The sequence below is a fragment of the Lycorma delicatula genome, chromosome 12 (genome assembly GCF_047948215.1).
Source record: "Lycorma delicatula isolate Av1 chromosome 12, ASM4794821v1, whole genome shotgun sequence".
Taxonomy (NCBI): domain Eukaryota; kingdom Metazoa; phylum Arthropoda; class Insecta; order Hemiptera; family Fulgoridae; genus Lycorma; species Lycorma delicatula.
In genome coordinates this window covers 59,684,682-59,708,098 of record NC_134466.1, presented here as the reverse complement: position 1 = coordinate 59,708,098, position 23,417 = coordinate 59,684,682, and the positions used below count along the sequence as shown (strand labels likewise).

Here is a 23,417-nt window from a genome sequence, read left to right as displayed (position 1 = left end):
CGTCTGTCTAAGAAAACTATGTCACGTGCACGCTCAATGTTTTCCTCATTTGTGGCGGTAAATGGTCGTCTGGCTCATTCGTCGTGCGTAACACTTGTGCGACCATTTTTGAATTTTTCAATCCATTCGTAGACACTTCGTTGTGGCAACACATTCTTCCCGTACTGTACTGAAAGTCTTCGTTGAATACACCTTCCGACCACAAAAAACATATCACTGAATTTTTCTCTTCTTTGGTGTAAACAGAAAGCAAAGCAGCCATGGTTAACGGCAGGGCAGCGATAATGGAACTAACCTAGCAGCATCAAACCTGCACAAACATAACAACAATTAAACCACGCATACGTCATCTACGAAACACGACAGTACTACCAACATAAACAAAAATATAACTAAATTGCGGATAATTGACTTACCTTTGTAATTTTAATATTGCACAAATTTTAAAGTAAAAGATTCTTTGTTCTAAGGGATCAAATCGAACACAAATTTTTTTGCAGAACATTTTGATCTTTTACAGAATAGCCATTTAAATACTGCATAACTAAATCATTAAAAAATATAAACCCTATGGCATATTTGAAACCAAAATCTGTCAAGGGCTAAGCTGGAAAGGTTATGCAAAACTTTACTACTTTTCTTTATACAAAAAAAGAGAAAGACCAACTGAAATATAATCAGGGAATAAATGCGCCTCATTGGATGAAGAATGAAAAATTTTTTTGCTGTAATAGGAAGTCACCTAATCAGTTTTTATATATCTATTTGACTTATCAGTCTATGAAATCAGATGGCATGCTTTTCCAAATTGCATAGCACATCTTTGAACAAAAATGTTTTTAAGAACAGTATTTTTTTTCTGCCAATAATCAAGCTTTTTATGGATACCATAAAATAACCATTACTTCACTAGTGTTGGTATATTTTATAACAATTTGAAACTTTAAACTTAAATAAAAAAAATTATATTTACACAGGAGCATTGTTAAAAAATATTATATATATAGATTATGCTAACAAAATACAATAATAAGATTTTAATTCAAAATAGAAACATTTTCGCTTTGGAAAACAAGATGCTAAAAATAGCTACTCTTAGAAATGCATAATATATGTTAATATTACTGGGACGAATTCACGGCTACTGCAACCAAATTTGTTAATAAGTAAACAATAGGCAGGAAGGATTTACATTTTGTAAATTGATAGGCCCTAAAATTCTATTATTTTTTTAAGAAAATTAAATGTATATATTACCAAAAATAAAAATATTCAGTTGAAACTCTCTATTTTTCCAATATAATATTTTTCCAATAAAAAACACATTTCTGTTCTAAAAAGAGGTTAGGTAACAAACTTTTTGTGGGAGAATTTTAAAATAAAATGTATAAAAGATAATAAAAACTTTGTTAAAAATTATACATGTTTACTTAGTTTTATACTACAGCAAATATACAGTGTATGAGAAAAAACCTTAACTAAATTTTCAAGCAAAACAATAATCACTGTACAAAATTCCCCCTGCTTGATGTCAAAATTTTACTAATGTACAAATTTTTTGATCAATCAGTAAAAAAACACCCACTACCACCATGATAAATCTATTTGGATGACACGGATTTTTTAAGTGTAAAAATGATACGCTTTATAAAATTGAACATCTACTTCCACATGCTTTAATTCTACGTTTAAGGTCAAGTGCCTTTTTTATATATAAGGATGTCCAGACTAAAGGTATCCAAAATAAATGGGCTATATTTAGAAAATATCGTCGTAATCTCTTAAATGTAAGCTCAATTAACAGAAAACATCTCTAAGATTTGTTCAGTATACTCTCAACGTCAACAAAATATGCACGCGCAGGTAAACTGACTCCCAATACAACTATAGTCAGTCGAGATGTGACTTCACAAAAGAAAGTTCAATGCACGCTTTGGTTAGCAGGGTTTCAATCAGTTATATGCATTCAACAGAATGTACAAAATAAATGGAATATCGATCTTCATAGATCCAAGTCTATTCATTAGTGATATACGACTTATCATTTATATGATATATTCAATGTCAGTCTTCGAAATTCAGTTAAGCAAGCTAGTTACGAACTGCAACTTCCTCGTTCCACTGTTCATGACTGTTTACAAGTAGCACCGTATGCAAGTATACACATTACAACTCATTCATCATATTAAACCAAATAATCACTATCTACGATATCAGTTTAGCGCAAAGATAATGCACCGTGTCAAAAGCAATCCTAATTATCTTGATACAATGTTATTTAACGATGATGCAACCTTTCTTACGTGTAGGAAAGTTAACGAGATACATTTGTCAAATTTGGGGTACTGAAAACGCACATACAATACGCGAAAATAAAAGGGATACACCAAAAGTCAACATCTAGTAAGAACTAACAAAAATAACATCATCGATCCATTTTTTTTCATGGAGTCCACTGTGACAGGATATAATACATTCCTCGACATGCTCGAGAAATTTTCTCAGATTTCTGGAGGCTTCAGTTTCCAATAAGATGGTTCTCCAATAAATTTTCATCAAGATGTTGCCACATTCTTGAACACTTTCCCAATGAAGAGGTCCAACTGTATGCCCACTTAAATCTCCATATATCCCTCATTTGGACTTTTTTGCTTGTTGATTTATTGAAAGTTGTATGTACCAAAGGAAAGTCTGAGATTTAAACGATTTAGAACTGAGCACTGTTGAAGCTGTAGATCTAATAATGCCACAAATGCTCTTACACAGAGTTAGAACATCGTCTAGATGTTTATCAATCTATAAAGTGTGCTTACATTAAAACTTGGTGAGTTACTGTGTTTATTATAAAAAAAGATTATTAATTATATTAACTGGTTCTCTTAATTTTGGATTCCTTTAGCCTGGACATGCTGTACAAAATCCGTTCTTAAACTGTGGCTTCCGTTTCCTTAACATTTTAGACATTAAAACACTAATAATTAGCACTAATATTGGCACAAGAACATAGTCCTTTCATCGCATAATGCTGTCAGTATTATAAATATAAATTAATTTTCATTAAAACAGAATAAAAATGTTAGAATATAAAATCACTGCATCAACTCTTAGCAACCATATATACTGTAAATATCAAGAAACAAATGAGCATGAAAACTCAATTGAAGCGTGTACTTCTAGGCTTCACGTTCTACAAATTATGCAAAATGTTCCAGAAATCTTACAGTCATTTGACTTTTTATAAAAAAAAAGAAGAAAAACTTCTTCTTAAGAAGAAAAAAAAGAGAGAGAACTTCTTTTTCTTTAGTACAAGACACTCTTTTCTCAAAATTCAATGTAAATAAAAAAAATAAAAAAATACAAATGCAAAAGCTAAAAAATTATCCAACTTAAAAAACAAAACAAAAAACTCGAACATTATGGTTTTCTATTTCACTTACTAGGAAATCTACTCCTAATGATAGAAAAATTAATTTTTATTCCCATCAGAACATTAAAATGTATTAAGTAGATCACGTCAACAAAATATAAATTATAAATAAATATAAATTATTTTATGATAAAAAATAACTAAAAGTCAATATTAATTATTTAAATTCAAACACGCGAAATAATTTTATGGTATCAAATATAAAAAAATCTGATGTGGACACCACATCACTTTCTTCTACGCCTATTAAATTACACCTACACACTTTTTTAAAATGAAAAGTAAAAAAAGGTACATAAAATTTTATATCATTAATAACTTCTGATGTTTTTTCAATTTTTTTTATTTTTTATTGTTATTATTGAATTATTATTTAATACAACAGATTTTTTATTTGCTTTATTTTAACTCACAATGTTTTTTCAAGCTTGTCCTCAAATCATGCATCCTTAATTACACATACTTCCTGACATCGCCTACTGGATGAAATTTTGCATAGTTACAGTCAGGTGACAAAACAACATTCCACCATTACTTTTGCAAACATCCCCTGGTAGAGGGGTAAATGTGTAAAATGTATATAAGTAACAAAAAAAAAATTTTGTTATTTTACAATTGTATTTCAATAATCAAAAACTTCACAATTTCATTACTTTATATAGTAAATGTTTGATTAAAAATTTGTTTGATATTTTATAAATACAATAGAAATTTCAATATATCATGTTAACTTTTGAAATTCAAATTAGCCTACTAATTAAACTCATGCAATGAATGATAATAATTTGATTAAAATATGACTAAAAAGTATAAAGCAAGATTTAAAAAAATTTTTTAAACTTTGTAAGATTATTACAATTAGGAGGTTAATAATATATATATTTAATAATCAATCATTTAATATACAATAATAATCAATATATTTAAATTAAAAAAAGAAATTTAAAAAACATATGTATATGAAGTCAGATTTGAACTAATGTGCCTTCCTCTTGCAAGATCCAAATATTTCATTAATTAAAATTTTATTTGGCTATAATTCTGAAACTAATGAAAATAAGTACCACTAACGACAATCATTGAAAAGCTTCCAATGACAGCTTATTACTGCCGTTAAGAAAAAGTAAAAAATCCAAATTTTTTAGATTATGGGCTTTTTTGGGAACTTTTGGTCCAGTAGATTGCAATCAAAAGGGGAGGGGCACAACTAGATGTTACAACAGTCCTAAATCCAAACTTTCAACATCCTACGGCTAATCGTTTTTGATTATGCAAGATCCATACATAGAGATATCACATCGAAACTAGTCATAAGGGATACAGGGATGGTAAAAATGGATATTTCTGTTGAAATCTGAAAATCGAAATATTTTGTGATCACAATCTGTCTTTACTTTGCACAAGGAAATAAAAATACAACAAAATAATTCACAATTCATACGCTGCTATTGAAGATTATTTTGAGCATATATTTATTATAGCAAAGCCGTTCCAGCAACGACCTTTTCTCTACATACAGTCATACATCTACCCCTTAAAGTGCCTTGCTGTAACTCTGCTCAGCTATACATACTGAACAAAATGCTGAGAAATTTTCTCTTTTTTTTTGTTTTTAATTAAAATTATTTAAAAATTCTTCAATAGAGAAATATTCTTTCCATAAATTTTTTTTTTAAATTGTATTTTAAATAGATTATTGGCAAGATTTTTCAAATGGTTCGACAATTTATTAAAAATTACAACAGAAGCATAATAACATTCTTTCTCATAAACCTAAGTACTGTGTTGTTGAGTTACATGAAAACAGTTCCGTTATCTAGTTTGGTAAAGGTGATATTTTTTAACTAAAAGTGAAAATTTTTTTTTCAAACATTGTATAAAAAAATAACTGCATGAATATAAGCATAAGGATAAGTTTATACATTTAAATTTCTAAATATAAACCTACACAACTCATATTTATAGGCACCAGATAATGTTACAACAGCCCATTTTTATATCTTAAAAACCTTTTCTGACTTTTTAATGGAACCTCAAGAGATAACAATAAACTTTATACAAGAATACATGTAAGCATAATAAATAATTAATAATGACATCATGGTTATTTTACTAAGTTGCTTCAGAGTAAGGTTTCATTTTGTTATAAACAAAATCAATTTGATCGTCCCATGAGAACTTGTCTTTTAATAAAATGCCCAAAAATTTCATGTTGTGGGCAATAAAAATACCACCATTATCATTAACGGAAATTCTATCCAAATGATCAGCAATATTATATGTACCTGAGAAGCAAAATGCAACAGTTTTATCCATCTTATATGTGTTTTATTTCTTATATCGTGTAACATTAGTTACATGAAAAGAAAAATTTTTGCAAAAACTATACCTGCTAGGTGGCGCCGGTGTTGAGATAATTACAAAACAACACATACAGACATTTCGTTCTTCTTCTATATGTATAAATGACAATATTCATACGTATGTTCACTACAGACTGGAAAATTACTGGACCAATTTACACAAAGGGAAAATGGGAAAAAATGAAAAAGAAAAAAGGGAAAAATCAGAAAAGGGAAAAGTAAAACGGGATAAAGGGAAGTAGAGAAAATGGAAAATAGGAAAAAACAGAAAAAGGGAAATATGGAAAAAAGGGAAAAAGAGGAAAAAGGAAAAGGGGATGAAGTGAAAGATTAAATTTTTTAAAGTTTCGTAATGTTCATTTTGTTAATCTTTTATCAAACTTTCAATTGTGTTCATTTAATATATATTTATATACTCAAACCTACCAATAGCGAAGCATTGCCAGGCAGGTCTGCTATTATTTGATAAATATATTATGTACAACTGTCATAATAATTTAAAAATTGGCTTATATCGTAAGTTTTTAAATCATACAAATCTGCTACCGAAATGAATTATGAACAGTATACTTGGATTTATGATAGTTATAAAATAAAAGATGGAACATAATTCATAAATCTTAGAAATTTTAAAGAATATAAATAATTAAAAGTATTTCGTCTTATGTACAATCAGAATTCATGAAACAATTGACATTAGTAACAAAAATAAAATAATCACTTTTCAAATGTTTTCAAAATTGAAAAATACATTTATTTCACAGGATTATTTTCCTTTCTAATAAAATAATTGAACTTGTGATTTATGTTATACCCAATCTCACCAGAATGATGTAAAAAAAAAAATTTTTTGCAGGTGGTAGAACGATTAGAAGTGGTGATGACAGCTTACAGACAACACCAATACACCATATGAGTGGAGGAGGAAGCGCATCGGCCGGACATAACAGACATCTCAACACAGTCATGGCCAACGATGTCGATTCGGATACCAATAGTCACTGTGCACTAATAATACCAGAAGATAGTACTAATTTAACTAACACTGGTGCTGTGAAGACCACACTTACTACAAACAATGGTAACAATTTGTATTATCAGTTACTCAACTGGTTCTAAACAATTTCTATTTTCCATTAATTTTTTTATTTAATCTAGGAGAAGATGTGTTAATTTTTACACACTTATCTTGTCTTTTTATATAAATATTGTTTTTTTTTTTGTTTCCTCCAATACCGATACAATACATTATATATATTCATTTAGAAATATAATTTAATCATCCAATCTAAACATAGATATCAAATTTTACTATGATTTCCACGATAAAAAAAAATCTCAGAGATTCAATTAAGGTTTACGTATCTAAGTGCGTATTTTTGTCTATAAATATTGTAGTATTATGATCTATTAGCACATTCATTGTTGCCCCACAATAGTTCCATTTTAAGAAAATCTTTTCTTTAATATACAAAAAATAACGTCATTTAATTTTTTTTTTATTTGAGATGATATTTCAGTTGAAATTATTTTTTTTTTTAATTTTGATCAACTTATTAATTTTGAGATTCCTCCACTACCTCTTAAAAATAATAATTGCTAACTGTACTTGAGAGATAAAAATGATTGTAAATTATCAGAAATACATTTTGTAATATTGTAGCAATTCATAAACTTCTAAGTCTGTAGAATGATTACTTTTTGTAAACAATTTTCTTCATCGTCAGATCCATTTCTCTCAATTTTAATTTTAACATCACTCCTTCATAAAGGGCTCTTTCAAAGAGAATTTTAAAGTTGTATTTTTTCTTCACTATTCCTTAAAATAATTATCAATTTTTTTGTTATTTTATAGTATTAAGTAAAATATTTTTATAAAATAATAATCTATGAAGTATATTATGAAATAAAAACAGCCTTCCATTAAAAAAAAAAAAAGTGTAATATTATAGGAATAAAATAAAAGTAATGATACAATAAATATATATATATATATATATACAGTCAGGGTGATTTACGAAGAATGGAATACATTGGACAATGTTGGACATGTTGAACTGAAGAAAATAGAGAAGAAGAAAGTTCACGTAAACATAGGTTTGAAAATGATTCCTTAGCAAGTCTCTGCTGGCTAAAGATTTCACCCTGATTTCTGTGCCTTCAGTAAAGTTAAGTTAAATTGTAATTCTTGGGGACTAAACTAAGGGATAAGTTTAGTGTTTTATATGAAATCTAACCTGAAAAATAGAAAAATAATAGACCCCAGAAATGTACTTTTAGCAGTTTTTGAGAGATCTGTGGTAAAATACAAATGTTTGGGGGTAGAAAATGGTACTATTTTATCCACTGGCCTCCAAGGTCACCTGACTTAATATCTTTGGACTACTATGTGTAAGGACACTTGAAATTATTAGTATATGAATAAAGGTATAACACAAGAGAACAGTTTATTAGAATTCTCAGCGTGGTACAACTAATACAAAACAACCTTGTTGAAATACAGGAACCGCTAAAAACATTGTTTATCAAACAGTGCTGTGTCCACTGTGGAAGAGGACATACTCAGCAGTGTATTGAATCGTTTGCAAATTGATTTTATTTGTATTCGTTATTTCTCTAAAATATTTCATTCTTTTGCTTTGTAGTATTGAAAATTTTGTTTAATAACTAATTAAAATCGACTCATTTTGATGTTTTGTTTTAAATAACATTCAAAATTCATAAGTTTATATTTAGTCTATGTGGCCTTTATTCATAATGTTTTGCTCAGAATCAATTTGTCCATAAGTTTTGTTTAAAATTTTTATGTGCTTTGTTTATTACCCATTTAATAAAGTTATTTTATGCCAGATATAAAATACTGTTTTTCAACTCTTAATCTTTTATCCTTTAATTCAAATTTCTTTAAAGCTACTAAAAATATTTTTTTTGACCTATTGTTTTAAATTTTCAGGTAAGAATTCATATAAACCACTAAATTTACCCCTTAATTTAGATCTCAAGAATTATAGTCAGATTTAATTCTACCAAAGGTGAACAAATTAGAGTGAAATCTTTTGTCAGTCGACATTCACTAACAAAGTGTTTCTGAATTTATGATTTTTACTAAATTTCTCCTTTATTTTCACAAACAGAACTTGTCCAGAAAATTTGATACATTCTTCATGAATCATTTTGTTTACGTAAAAATAGAACTGACTTCATAAAAATACTTAATATTTATTAAATTTCTATTTATGACAATCTTCAATTATATAAATTTGAAAATATAAATTTTTACAATGACAAACCAAATCAAATTTTACGACACAACATTTTTAATAATTTACTTAAAATATTCTCAGTCATCATTTTTATCTTCAAACTAATATACTGTTGTTACATATACGGTTGTTCCCATTGTGGCATCAGTTATATATCAGTATGAGCTTAGTGTTTTTACATTTCATCAAACACACAAACAATAATATATTAAATGAACACACACAATTTAAACACAATACATGCTTTTTGACTACATTCCAAATATATCTCTCTAATTAAAAAAAAGCCACCAGCTGTGACATCAGTACAAGAACAGTAGTCAATGAAGATTGTCGCCGCAAAGATGACTAAAAATATTTCCCACATTTATAAAATATTCGCTTGGTTTATCATTGAAAAAATTATTATTTCTTTTTTGTAAAATGTATATAAATTCATATTAACACACAGAAATACATAAAATAATTTACTGCAAAGTATTCAGTCAAATAAACGAAGGCTAAACTTGCATTGTAATGTTAAAGATGACTTATCATCAACCTTGCCTAGTCCGATTATTGTTTAGTTGAGATTAAACAAACTTACTTCAATAGTGCTGTGTATTGTTATTGGGTGTGTATTTTGTAAATGTTGTTGTACAATACTGTACAGTACTAAGAAGTTCATTTGATGCGCATGAAAAATGTTTTTAATCGTTTGTACATAATGTATTACTGTATTCTGCTTAGTTCATTTATTTTTTAAAAAGCATTTTTTCTTTAAATATTATACAGTACAGTAGTTTTTAAGTTTTTAATTTTTATTTTGTATTATCATTTAATAAGCATATTTGGGGAAATTACAAAACTTTAACTTTGGAAGAAAAAATGAAAATCCATGGCGGTTATTCTGTGCAAATAATTTTAAACAAATATAAGTCTACTTTATGTACATAAAAAGCGATAGGAAAAATGTCCATTTTCATTTTTAAATAAGGTACACCTAATGTTAGCGCTATTAAAAGAAAAAGGACTGTAGCAAAGTTCAGTAATGCTGATGATGCTCTTTACAAGTGGTACAAGCAGCAATGCTCCATTAGGATTCTAGTTAGAGGTGTAGTTACAGGCAGCGGTAAAAAGATTATCAAAATCCTAGAAATTAATGATTTTAAAACTAGCACAGGATGGTTTTTTAAATTTCAACAGCAGCATTCCATTTTGAACTGGAAAATATTTGGGGAAAGTTTAAGTACAGAAGTTAGTAGTGTTAAACCATTACGTGAAAAACTCAAAGCAACAATAGGAGATGAAAAATTTATACTCTCCCAAATTTATAATTATGACAGAATTGGGTTATTACGGAGATCAATTCCTCAGAACACACATCCTTTAGAATGGAAACTTCCATATCAGGTGAAAAGTTATATAAAGAAAGAATTTCTGCTTTGTTGTGTGTAAATGCATGTGGATCTAAGCACCTCAAATTAATCATAGCTGAAAAGTATAATAAGCCAAGAGCAATCAAGAATATTATAGACAACCTTCCTGTTATTTACTGGACAACCAAAACCGCATCATTTACTCAGTAAAATTTTCTCCAATTGTTTTTTTAATACATTTGTGCCAGAAAATTTCAATTAAATTTGTGCTGATATTAGACAATGCTCCAGCTCATAACAATAATAGTTTTCCGACTAGTAAAGATGAAAACTCAATACACTGTTTATGCGTTCCAGTACGACTTCCTTCATCCAATCAATTAATCAGGAAGTGATCCTCAGCTGCAAGCATGTTCACAGACATAAATAACTAAATGAATGCATGTTATTTTTAATGACAATAAAAAATTGGACAATATGGGGAATGAATACTCTTTAAAAAATAAAAGTATACAATATTCAAAGTGTTCTAAATAACTGAGCAAACAGCTGGAATGAGATAAAATTATTTATGTTATGAAACATGTGGAATAAGAGTTTATATAATAATGACCCAGAGATTGAACTGCAAGGTTTAAAAGATGAAGAATATAAAAATGCTTTTGGAGCTACTGACACTGAAGATGTAAGAGAAACATTATTTACAGGAGTTCATAGTAGTAGAAAATATTTTATACACCTGGGTTGACTATTGAAGATATTGGTAACCATAACTTGATTGAAGATGAGACCATCAGTGACATAGAAAATGAAAAAAAAGTGAAAGAAAGCAGTGGTGATGAAGAAGATGACGAAGATAATGTTCTGAAGACTACTCTTTCCAAGGTGCGAGAAGATCTTAATGCAGTCATTAACTTTATTGATACTGACCCTGAATTTGAAAAACATTAACTGATTATTAAAGAGATGTGTCAAGAAGTTATTAAAAAAACAATAGGAGAGCAAAACAGAGTAATATTTCAAATTTTTTTAAGCTGTGACTTTAAATCAGGATGAATGAAGACTATCAACTTCAAGACAACCATTATACTAGTTATAAGATACAGTAATAGTACACACTACTAAGATTTTTTATGCGCTAACATTAAAATATTTAAGTGAAAACTGACTGTGGTTTTTTTTGTGCAGTATATTTTTTTCTATCGTATTTACATTTCTTCTTCTTTTTTGACTTTTTTAATGTAAAAAAATCCATTAATACAGTATTTATGACTGTATTTTAAAAATGTGTTTGTATTAAAATATTTGTGATATTTAAAAGGTGAAAAATGGTAGTAAAAAATAGCAGTTTGTTTAACTTCAATTATACTCGTAAGTACTGTAAACAATAAAAACAAATTTTTATTATTATTTATGTAGTTTTAAGTATCTTTTTATAACAGATATTTCATTTGAAAAAATATCCTATAATTCAGAATTTTCATGAATTTGGAATAAACTAAACTCCAGAATATATAAACTCCACATATTCTGAATTAGAGATATTTCACTGCATTTTCAAACTTAGATTATTTCAAGAATCAAATTTTTTTTTGCATGTAGATCTTAGATGATTTGCATGATTTATAGGAGTTCATATCAGTAGAGAATACTTTAAACACTTTTTTATGTTTATTAAAATGTTCCATTGTTCAAATTCATGCAAAAGAAAATTCTTAGATTGAAGCATGTGTATTATTAACAATAACTTTGAATATTTGCCTATGTCATTGTTATAGTTACTCAAGCTTTGATATTTGCTACTGTAAACTGTACATTTTTCCATAGAAAACAGAGAAGAAATCTCTTTATAAATAGAAGGATGAATCGAATATAAACAGTCATTTCTTTTATAAATTTATTGATTGTACACAATTCATACTTTCATCATCTCTCTATATAGTCTCCTGTACGATCTACATACTTTTGCCAACGATTTGGAAGCTTGAATATTCCTTTCTTCATAAAAGGTTTGAAGATGAGTTGTCAACCAATTGCACATGCGCTCGTCAACATCTTCATTGTTTTCAAATAATTCCCCTCCAAGTGATTTTTTCCAGGGCATGCAAACAAAAAATAGTCACAGGAGGACAATTCTGAATTGTAAGGAGGGTGGTTGAGCGCTTCCCAGTGCGTTTTTTCCAATTTATCCCTTGTCAAAATTGCAGTGTGCGGCCTGGCATTGTCATGGAGAAAGATGACATCTCTGATGGGCATACCTGGTCTTTTGTTTCGGTAGATGGTTTTAGTTGACTTTATCAGCTATTAATAGTAAGCCACTTTCACAGTTCATTGAGTGTGGAGAAAAACAATGAGTAAAACTCTCCACGAGTCAAAAAAAATCGTTACAAGAACTCTTCTGGCTAACAGACGGGTTTTGGCGTTCACTTGGCAGCCCTCATCCTCCTTTCGCCGTACCTTACTTTACATTTTTGACTCTGAGGTATAATGATGGACCCATCTCTCATCACATAAGACAATGCACCTCAAAAAATCGTCCCCTTCTTGCCGTAATCGATTCTGAAGTCTCTCACAGATCTCCAACCTGACCTGTTTTTAATTTTTGGTCAACAATCTCAGAATCCATTGAGCACTAATTTTTCTAAAGCCAAGATGATCAGTGATAATGGATTGTGCATCACTCCTGTAGCTGATACCCACTTCTGATGTGGTTTGTTCAACAGTAAACTGGCGATCACCTTCAATAAGCTCTCAAATGGCTCGGATGTTGTCAGCTGGGAGACTTGACCTTGGGTGTTGATCATGACTTTTCTACACTTTTTCGTCTGCCCTTAAATTGTCTGGCCCACATACATATTCGGTTCTGGGACAGTGTAGAATCTCCAAACTGTACCTATTTTTTTCTTTTTACCTCCAGGACCATCGTTAGGATTGCTTCAGAGGTTGAGATGAGTGACAAGTAGCTCATGAAAATGCCATGCCTGAGCAGGATTTGAACCTGGGACCTCTGGATGAAAGGCTAAACTGTACCTTTAAAGGAGTTAACATTTCCATGGGTTTAATGTCTTCATTAGTTAAAAATTTTATGATTTATAACTTTATGATTACAGAAGATGGAACCTCTTGCTCACTCATAGCTGTATTGATGGCAGAACAGAGTGGAGGAGCTAACCAACCTGGTTCCCCCTCTCTAACACACCGAACATTAACCTCCCACTCCGCCATCCAGCCCAGAACTCCTTGCTGCATATAATAGCAAAATTACCATTTAAATTTGATTCAACCTCGCATATTACTATTTTTAATTTTTATTCCCTTCTATTATTATTTAAGTTACTAAGAACCTGGATGTAATTCACACATATTTTAATAATTATTAATTCTAAAAGTGATATGACAAAAAGTTAAGTTTATTACCAAATTATTATGAAAATGATATTTATATATAAGTAAATTTCCTTAGGATACCAAAAAACCCAAGAATAATCAAATTTTAAGTATTTTTGCAATGTCTATTACGATCAACGATGATTCTAATTTGAACATTTTTAAGTTTTTTACAAGAGACCGAACAAACTGTATAATAATAAAATGTTTTAACTAACTTACTTCAGTCATGTTTTGTGACCATTCGTAATTAGTTAAACTCTCATTTTCAGATTGATGTCGGTAAATGACACTGTTCAGAATAAATGTGAAACCTATGGACTCAAAAAAACAAGTTATAAAAATTTATTTTATTAAACACTTGTGTAATTACAAAATAAATATAAAAAAGTAAAATATAAAATACCGGATATCAATATTTTAAAATTTAATTTTGTTCATTATTTGTCAATCTTTGTATTAAATAAGCTCTAGTAGTAAATACCAAAGAGCTGAATTTAATGGACACATAACAATTTAAAAAAAGTTTAGTTTTCCTAAAAGATAAATGGGGGATACCTCAGTCTTTTCTGCATTAAAACTTCTTAAGTTTTAACAGAATATAACAGTTAATAAATTATTATAAAAGAAAGAATTTAAACACAAGTGTATAATAAAAAATATAACAAAATTTAAAAAATCTTCTGTATCTCAAATGTAGTGTGTATAGAGAAACAAACTATTTTTTTTTTTAAAAAAAAAGCAATATAAATTTTTGTGTATTTGATTAACATATTTTTTGTACTGGATTGCAGCTCTCAAACTAGTACAGATTAGAAATATTCACTTGAGTGTGAAAAAAGGGTGAAGAATGTGCATTAAAGAATAGGTTCAAAAATATCTGAATTATGTCTGTTCATTTAATATTATCTTTTATGACCACATAGGATCACTTTAGTCAGTCCATTATCCAAGTCTCTCTGATGGGACTGTTTGGGATTTGCGGTCCTCCCAGTATTTTATATGTTCTAATCTTTGTGCCCTTTCTAGTGATGAAAATGTTCGTGTTTTTTTATTTTTTTCATGTAAATGTGAAAAGAGTGTTTTTGTTTTTGATTTTCTTGTTTAATTTAATATTATCTGTGGTGTCTTCTGGTGTAAGGACAATTTCCTTCACACCCTCTCTTATTTCTCTGATCCATCCGCATCCGGTCTTTGTGTTTTTAGAATCGAGATTGTAATGTACTAGCTGTTTTAGAAGTCATGAAACTTGCATTCTCATAATATGTCCAAAGAATCTTAAGTATCTTCTTACGCATGGTATCAGTGATGAGTTCTAACTCTTTGTACATGACATTGTTGGGCACGATCCACGACTGCCAATCTTTCTGGTACTTTTATTGATGCAGGTTCTTCCAGTTATTCTTTCAATTTTCTGTAGTCTGTCTTTGATTGTTCGTTCAAGTGGAAGATTGTTTCTGTTGCATTATCGGCTTCTGGTTATATAACTGTGTTGTAGTGTCTTATTTTTGCATTTATTGATAGGCAATTTTTATTGTAAGTGTACCAGGTTAATTTTTGGCTTTAGCTAGTTTAATTTGTCTTTTCTTATTTGAATCAAGGTTTTTTCATTTAGGTTTTTTGTTATTATTTCTCTGAGGTATTTATATTGGGTTAATATTTTTATTTTATTATCGTTAATGTTTACGCCTTTTAATCGGGTTTGGTTTCTGGAGCATAATTTCTATCTTTTCAAATGATACTTTGTGGCCAGTTTTACTTGTAATATTTATAATTTAGCTTTGTCAATGTTGTTTGCTGGCAGTGCCAAGTGGTCAGCAAAACCCAAGACAGTTTGTTTTGATTTTTTGGCCTATTTTTACTTTTGGGGACATTTTTTGAGCCATTCCCTCACTACCATTTCTAGAGTGCAGTTTAATGATAGTAGTGAGAGCCCATCAACCCACCGGGTTGGTCTAGTGGTTAACGCGTCTTCCCAAATCAGCTGATTTGGAAGTCAAGAGTTACAGCGTTCAAGTCCTAGTAAAGCCAGTTATTTTTACACGGATTTGAATACTAGATCGTGGATACCGGTGTTCTATGGTGGTTGGGTTTCAATTAACCACACATCTCAGGAATGATCGAACTGAGAATGTACAAGACTACACTTCATTTACACTCATACATATCATCCTCATTCATCCTCTGAAGAATTATCTAAAAGGTAGTTACCGGAGGCTAAACAGGAAAAAGAAAAAAACAAAAGAAAAGTGAGAGCCCATTACCTTGGTGCAGTCCTATTTTGATCTCTGAGAGTTTGCCTCTGAATTTTACCTTCGATTTAATGTTTGTGAGGGTCAGTTTTATCATCTCTGTTCATTTAGTATAATGTTATATATTTTTACATATTCATAGTAATCAATTATTTTAAACAGATATAATAAACAATTAAAAGTTCTACATAGCAATTATGAATCAACCTCTATCCACCAACCACTTCATAAACACAGATTATAAATCCATGAATGTTGATAAAAATCGTAATATTTTAGACGTACACAAAAATATAACTGCAACTTAACTCACAAAGCATTATAAAATATAAAAAATTACTACAGATAGCAACAATAAAATGAATGAACGGACACAAACAGTTCAAATTATACAGATTTTCTTAATATGTACCCACTTAATTAGAAAAACCGTTAGTAGTAGTAACATCAACTGACAGAATGAAAATAGCAGCACCAATCACAGAGGATGGTCACAAAGATGAATGAGAACATTAAAAATAGTATTTAACACAATATATCATGACAAAATTTCAGTTTTCAAATTAATTTTAAGAATCTTTCGGTATTTCCATAACATATTTATTAAATAAAAATCTATTATTTTAATCATACATTTTATAAATATTTTCCAGGTAACAATAACTACGAGCTACAAGAATTTTTACTGACAAAGCATCATAGGACACAAATCTGACTACGACGACTGTTACAGGTCTGGTTCAATAAGGACGACGATGATGTGGATAATACACCATTTCCTTTTAATATAAGGAAATCAATCAATTATAACAACAGTCAAAACAATAATAATAATAGTAATAATAATTTTAATAATAGTAAACAACATTCCAAGGAAAATGACGAACATGAAATCGACGATTATGAAGATAATGTTGCTGCAGATCCTAATGATAACAGAATCTCAACTATTAAATCATCCACCACTAGGAATATCAACAATTATACTAGTGCTAGTAATAGTAATAGTAATAATAATAATAGTAACAATAATATTAATAATCAACATAATAATAATAAAAATAACATCAATAAAAGTAATAACAACAATAATAAAGATAAAAAACATCCTAAATAATAATAGTAATAATAATATAAATAAACCAGAACAAATAAGTGCTAAATTGTCCCTTGCTAGAATAAACCAAATAATTTAAACTACACAATAAAGAAGCTTAACTGAGCTAATTGTGGATGCATTTGGCTCATATACTGGAAAACACAAACTATAAAACCTATACATTGCAACAGTTTCATTTGAAATCGATAAACATTCAAAACAAATTGATATAAGGTTTTTATTTTCATAAAACTACAAAAAAACTATTATGTACTTATATACTCGTAATTAAATACAAATATATGTGTAACTAATTAAATGTTTCTTTTTCTTTCTTTAAATCGTATTACTTTTTTGTGCCAATTTTAAAATTACATTTAAATTCAGCAAAATTATATACCATTTCTCTAAGATAATAATTTAATATTATAATATCCTTGTTAAGAATAAACCAATGTTTTATAATTATTTCTATTTCCTTTTGCATGATCTATTGATTTCATCTACATACAATAGTTAAATAGGAAATGCTCAAAAGCAGTAAAAATAATTCTTTTTTAAATGTTTAATAATAAAAAATTTTTTTATAAGTTAAATATTATTGAAAATAACACATTAAATAATTTGCATCAAAAAATAAAACAATGAACTACCAGAAACAAAGATTAAGTAAAAAAATATATATATATAAAAATTTATTTGAAAGCAACGACACAATATATATTTTATGTAAAATGAATCAGTGATTTACACCTATTTTATTCATACTGCAGGCTATAGCATCAACATCATCTGATGTTATTCATTAGCATCATATGATTGATTGGTGTTGACTTATAAGGGCAAACAGTCAAATTACAGCAGAGTTTATTAATTCCCTTCCGTAGGGTCATAGAAGGAGGGGTCCTTACTTTAAACCTACAACGACAGCTTCCAACTTAAATCCATTTTCAAGTAAACTCCATTTAATCATTTTTGAGTGGTACAACTACTTTATTTGTACATCTACAGTTACAGCACCGAGTGATTTTTTTTTTTTTTAACTTTTATTATTGTTTTTTGCACATACATCATGCAGATGATATTATAATAATAATAATAATAATAATAATATTTATAAAAATCTAGAAAAACTATATGAATTTCATGTTTGTTATTATTATATTATCCGAGTACAACAATTATTAACTTAATCTTTTTTTACAAATTTAAAAAAAAATAAATCTATTTTAATTTTCATCTTCCTTGTTATCCAAAAATATTCTAATTATCATCTTACACATTAAATCATGACCCCCACATTCTCTGTGTTCTTCCTCTCTTTCTTCTATTTGATGGCTGTCATTCCCAAACTTGATGGGGCAGTCTGGACCCACCCTGTGCATATGACCATACCATAGTAGCCGTCTAATTGCTATATTCTATCAAAGATGATGTGACCTTCATAATTTCTCTTACTCTATCAGTTCTAACTCTATACATCAGTGTAACTTGACAAAATCTCCTCCAGTACATCACCTCTACAGCCATCAGTCACTGTTCCATTATTTCATGTAGGGTCCATAGCTCAGATCCATACGCTATACTGCTTTCAACCAAGTTATTTATTTCTCATCGAGATATGGTTATTTCACAAAACCGAATACAACCTTCTTACAATTCTCTTTCCCTTTACAATCTTATTCATAATATCTGTAGTATCTCTTCCACCAGATCTTAATGTTACCCCAACATATTTAAATTCATCAGAATGCTTCACAGTTCCTAACAACGTTTCTAAATCCTCTCCTTTTCCTCCGATCTTTCCTACATTAATTTCCAGTCCCCATTTCTTGTAATTAATAATTAGCTCTCCATCGTATACTAAATATCACTCTCATCCTCTGCCAAAACAACCTGATCATCTGCAAACAATAAACTGTAAATAGTTTTCCTCCATCAGAACTCCCATTTGACCATGTTTACAAGTCCAATATTTCAGAGCCTTCTGCAAATAAATTTTAAATAATTTTGGGGAAAGGCAACACCCCTGCCGTAAACCCTTAGTGACAACGACATCATCAGACAAATGAGCTCTCATCCTTTACCTTGCTTTTAGAACCCTGATAAAGATTTTTAATTGCATTTATATAAATTTCTTTAACTCCAGTCTTTCATAACTGTTCAAAAATACTTAATAGGAACACTATCATAAGCTTTTCTCAAGTCAATAAATACTATATGCAGCTCTCTATTATAGGCTAATGACTTTTCAGTAAGCTGTTTCATGCAGAAAACATTATCTATACAATAATGACCAGGTCTAAAACCACTCTGCTCCTCAGATTCCTGCATCGGGCCTTCAATATGCTGTTTTAATACCCGCCCGTACAGTCTACCCACCAAACTTATCACATTGATATCTCTTAATTTCTACAGTCCAATTTATCATCTTTTTTAAATATAGATGTTATATTTTCAAATTTCTATTCATGGGGAATATTGTCATCCTTAAAACAAGCAGTGAACAAATCAGCAATTGCTTCCAGCACCACTAGTGAAGCATTCTTAATCGGCTCAACGGGTATCCCTGCAGTGCCCAGTGACGTATTGTTTTTCATACGCCCTCAAAACATTCTTCATCTCCTCCACCAACACACTAATGAAACTAGAATCCAACATTTCTGGAGCACAATCTCTCTCTCTCTCTAATTTCATCCCTTTCCTCTGACAATAGCTTTTGTTTTCCACTCTACAATGCTAATAGGTTCTATATTTAAATTCTGTCTGACATCTACTTTCAACAAATTCTACAACCTCCACAGAAAAAAGTAAAGTTGAAAAAACTTTCATAGAAACTTTCATAGACTCAAACCCAAGATCTCTTGATGAGGAGACTAGCTATACCACTCAGCTGGTATAGCTGTAGACATATAAATAAGTTAACTGAACCATTGAAAATCTTTAAACGGAGTTTACTCAAAAATGGGTCCAATTGGATGCTTCCATTTTGGATTTAAAGTGCATCCTTCCTACCATCATGCAAGAGGGTATCAATAAACTCTGTTGTAAGTTGACCATTTGCTTTTGTTAGTTAATCTTTTCAATACAACACCAAAATTTGTGAATTCACCCTGATTTTTTTTTATCAGGGTAAATAACCCTGATAAAATCAGGGTAAGACAAAAAAGCAATGTGCTCATTTTTTTATGTTTATTATGATTTAAAAGTAATATTTTAAAAATAAATATTATAATACAACGTTCCATAATGTATTCAGTCAGCAATAAGAGATCTAACAGCTGATGACTACAAAATATTATAAAATTATTCTTTTTTAAATTTGCATTATATAAGTGAATGATTATATGTAAATAAATATAAAATTGTTAACTTCAAATAAATCCTATACACTTTAAAAAAAAAAACCAAAAACAAAAACTAAAGAAATAAAAAAAGGGAAGTATAATAAAAAAAAATGACTTAGTAGTAATAAAAAGTATGCAGTTATTACAAAAACAAATAAAATAACCATTACACAGACACTGACTTCAAAAGTTAAAATAAAAATATCGAATAACAGTTACTACAAAAGAAATAATCCAAAAAAATTAAAAAATTAAAATTGATGTAACATTAAATGTAATTTTATTCAATTATTCTTATAAAGTACATGAAAGCATGGTTCTAGGGAAGGAGCGTTGTCTGTACATCGATTTAGTTAGCCACAGTATCTTACCCACTGGGTTGGTGTAGTGGTGAAAGCGTCTTCCCAAATCAGCTGATTTGGAAGTCGAGAGTTCCAGCGTTCAAGTCCTAGTAAAGGGAGTTACTTTTATACGGATCTGAATACTAGATCATGTAAACTGGTGTTCTTTGGTGGTTAGGTTTCAATTAATCACACATCTAAGAAATGACTAAACTGAGACTGTACAAGACTACACGTCATTTACACTTATACATATCATCATCATTCATCCTTTGAATTCCCGAAGGCTAAACAGGAAAAAAGAGAGAGTATCTTTTTATAATATTAAAAAATATTCAAATTATTTCGACTGATTCACCAGTTCAGGAAATACATCTAAAATATCAAACAACATTTTTTAAATATATTTTGACATAAGATACAAGTAACGTTTGTTACATAATAGTTTTTATTGAATTAATACAGTACATGTAATTGTGGATCTCTGAGTTGCCCTCAACCATACACAAATTTGCATTATACAGATAAAACTAGTTCACGGTAAAATGTCCAAGAATGAGAGGTTCACTATTTTATTAAGGAAATACTTAAAATTATAATTATATTTATTTTATAAAACCAGAGATTCCATACTAAAATACAATTCTCATTTATCTTATACTGATTAATACAACAAACAGATCCAAGTCAGAAATATTACAAAAAAAAATCAAATTTTAAAAATAAATGAACCCAAATGCACATACTGTTCTGAACAGTTACTTACACATTTCACCCACAAGTCAGAACAAAAATTTAATTTTTATTTTTTTAGTCTTTTTATCTTCTCCTAAGCACATAAAAATAAATATAGAGCGTATCAAAAAGAATGACCCAATTTCAAACACATATATTTAATAATAAAAATGTATTACAGTTACAAAGATAAATTACATACTATTCAAAAATATCTAAAAATTTCACTTATCAAGTTATAAATGTTTATGCCCTCTATTTGCTGCACAGATAACATATTGACAATAGCTGAATTCTTCCACAAGTTGCAGACATTTTTCTATTAGTTACTGCAGCTATGATTCTGGTTTTCAGCTCATCCTAATCAGTAAGTAATGGTGGAACATAAATGTTTTGTTTCACATATTCTCACAAGAAAAGTCACAAGATATAATGACTGGGGATGCAGTCCCAAGCCTTGGGCTCCCTTAAGTCCTATCTGACATTGAGGCAATAATTTCATTAACCACACAAAAAATTAATTTTTGTGAATTTCACTCCTGCTGTACAATCTCAAGCGAATTCTCACGCCCTCCATATGTGAACATTCTGACATGAAATTATACATCTTAAATGAATTGTAAAAAATCACTAAAAATTAACCGCGGTAAGAATCTACTGTCTTTCATATCGACAAATATTACAGCTTGGACCGGTTGAAACTGGTTTGACTGAAATGCAATCTTCATTTTAACACATGCCAAATAATTATATAAGGATCGCAAGTTCTCAGCTAGTGTGACGAGTGGAGTTTGTCAGGCTTCACTGAAAAGCCTCTTGAATGCGCAGTAATTTGCCTCTGAAGTGCAAGGTTGTCCTGAACTCTTTCCCTTACATAAACACCCCAATTCTTCAAACTGTTTATACCAGCATCGAATGATCTTAGCCAATGATGGATCAATCCTGAAACCCTGTCAAAATGCACGCTGAACCATTATTACAAACTCAATCTTTCTAAATTTAGAACACAAAACAAACACGTTCTACTTCATAGAGGTCATGTTTATAACTGAGGTTAGCCTACATTTAAGCACTAGTATTGCAATCTGGCAGTGGGTATTTGAAACTCTACGATGCGCACTTTCAAATGGTACAAATTTCATCATTGAACATGTGTGGTTGCACAAATGTATGGTTTTGAAATCAGGCAATCTTTTTGAAACACTCTGTATAAAATAAGTTTTGAGCTGTTTTATTCACTTCACGCCATCACTCAAACCAAAGTCTTACAATAAGACAATCAATGATAGCTTTAACTGTTGAATATTTAATAAAAATCTCAGTTAGTGAAAAATTGATTAAAAGTAAAAGAACAATGACAATTAAACATAATTCCATAAAAAATATCTATTTTACCAAATGGATCTTAAATTTTATTTCCAATTCATTAATACAATTTTTTAAATGCATTAAACTTTTACAGAGATGATTATACGGATGTAACTCCCAGTAAAAATTAAAACATGAAAAACTACTATAAAACTTTTATTTTTCACAAAATTAATTAATTTTTTTTCTAAGAAATTAATTAATTTTTTTTCTGGATAACAATCTCACCATAAGCTCAAATTTTATATATGGAACTACAGTATTTAATATTTGTAGAATGTGAATATGTTTTACTGGGATAACTTTATAGATGATAACTTTATACATGTTAATTATTTAATAAAAAAAGTCATATCTTATATTTCTAATCCATAAACATTATGTACGTGTTTCTACAATTCATCCCATATTAATACAAAATTAAATAATCAACCGATAAAAAAAAAAAATTTCTTTCTTTAAATTTTTTTATAATTT

The 23,417-nt window shown here is 29.2% G+C and overlaps 2 protein-coding genes across 2 annotated transcripts in view; one reads left to right on the top strand and one right to left on the bottom strand.

Moving 5' to 3' along the window:
- Window positions 1-17,523, top strand: part of LOC142333256 (uncharacterized) — a 301,571-nt gene extending 284,048 nt beyond the window's left edge. Inside the window, exons 7-8 of the mRNA XM_075380259.1 lie at window positions 6,647-6,871; window positions 16,704-17,523. Of these exons, the coding sequence (XP_075236374.1) occupies window positions 6,647-6,871; window positions 16,704-16,765 (287 nt within the window). The 3' untranslated portion in view covers window positions 16,766-17,523. The remainder of the gene's footprint in view (window positions 1-6,646; window positions 6,872-16,703) is intronic.
- Window positions 1-23,417, bottom strand: part of LOC142333255 (uncharacterized) — a 496,762-nt gene that overhangs the window by 386,893 nt on the left and 86,452 nt on the right. The gene's annotated exons all lie outside the window — the stretch shown is intronic.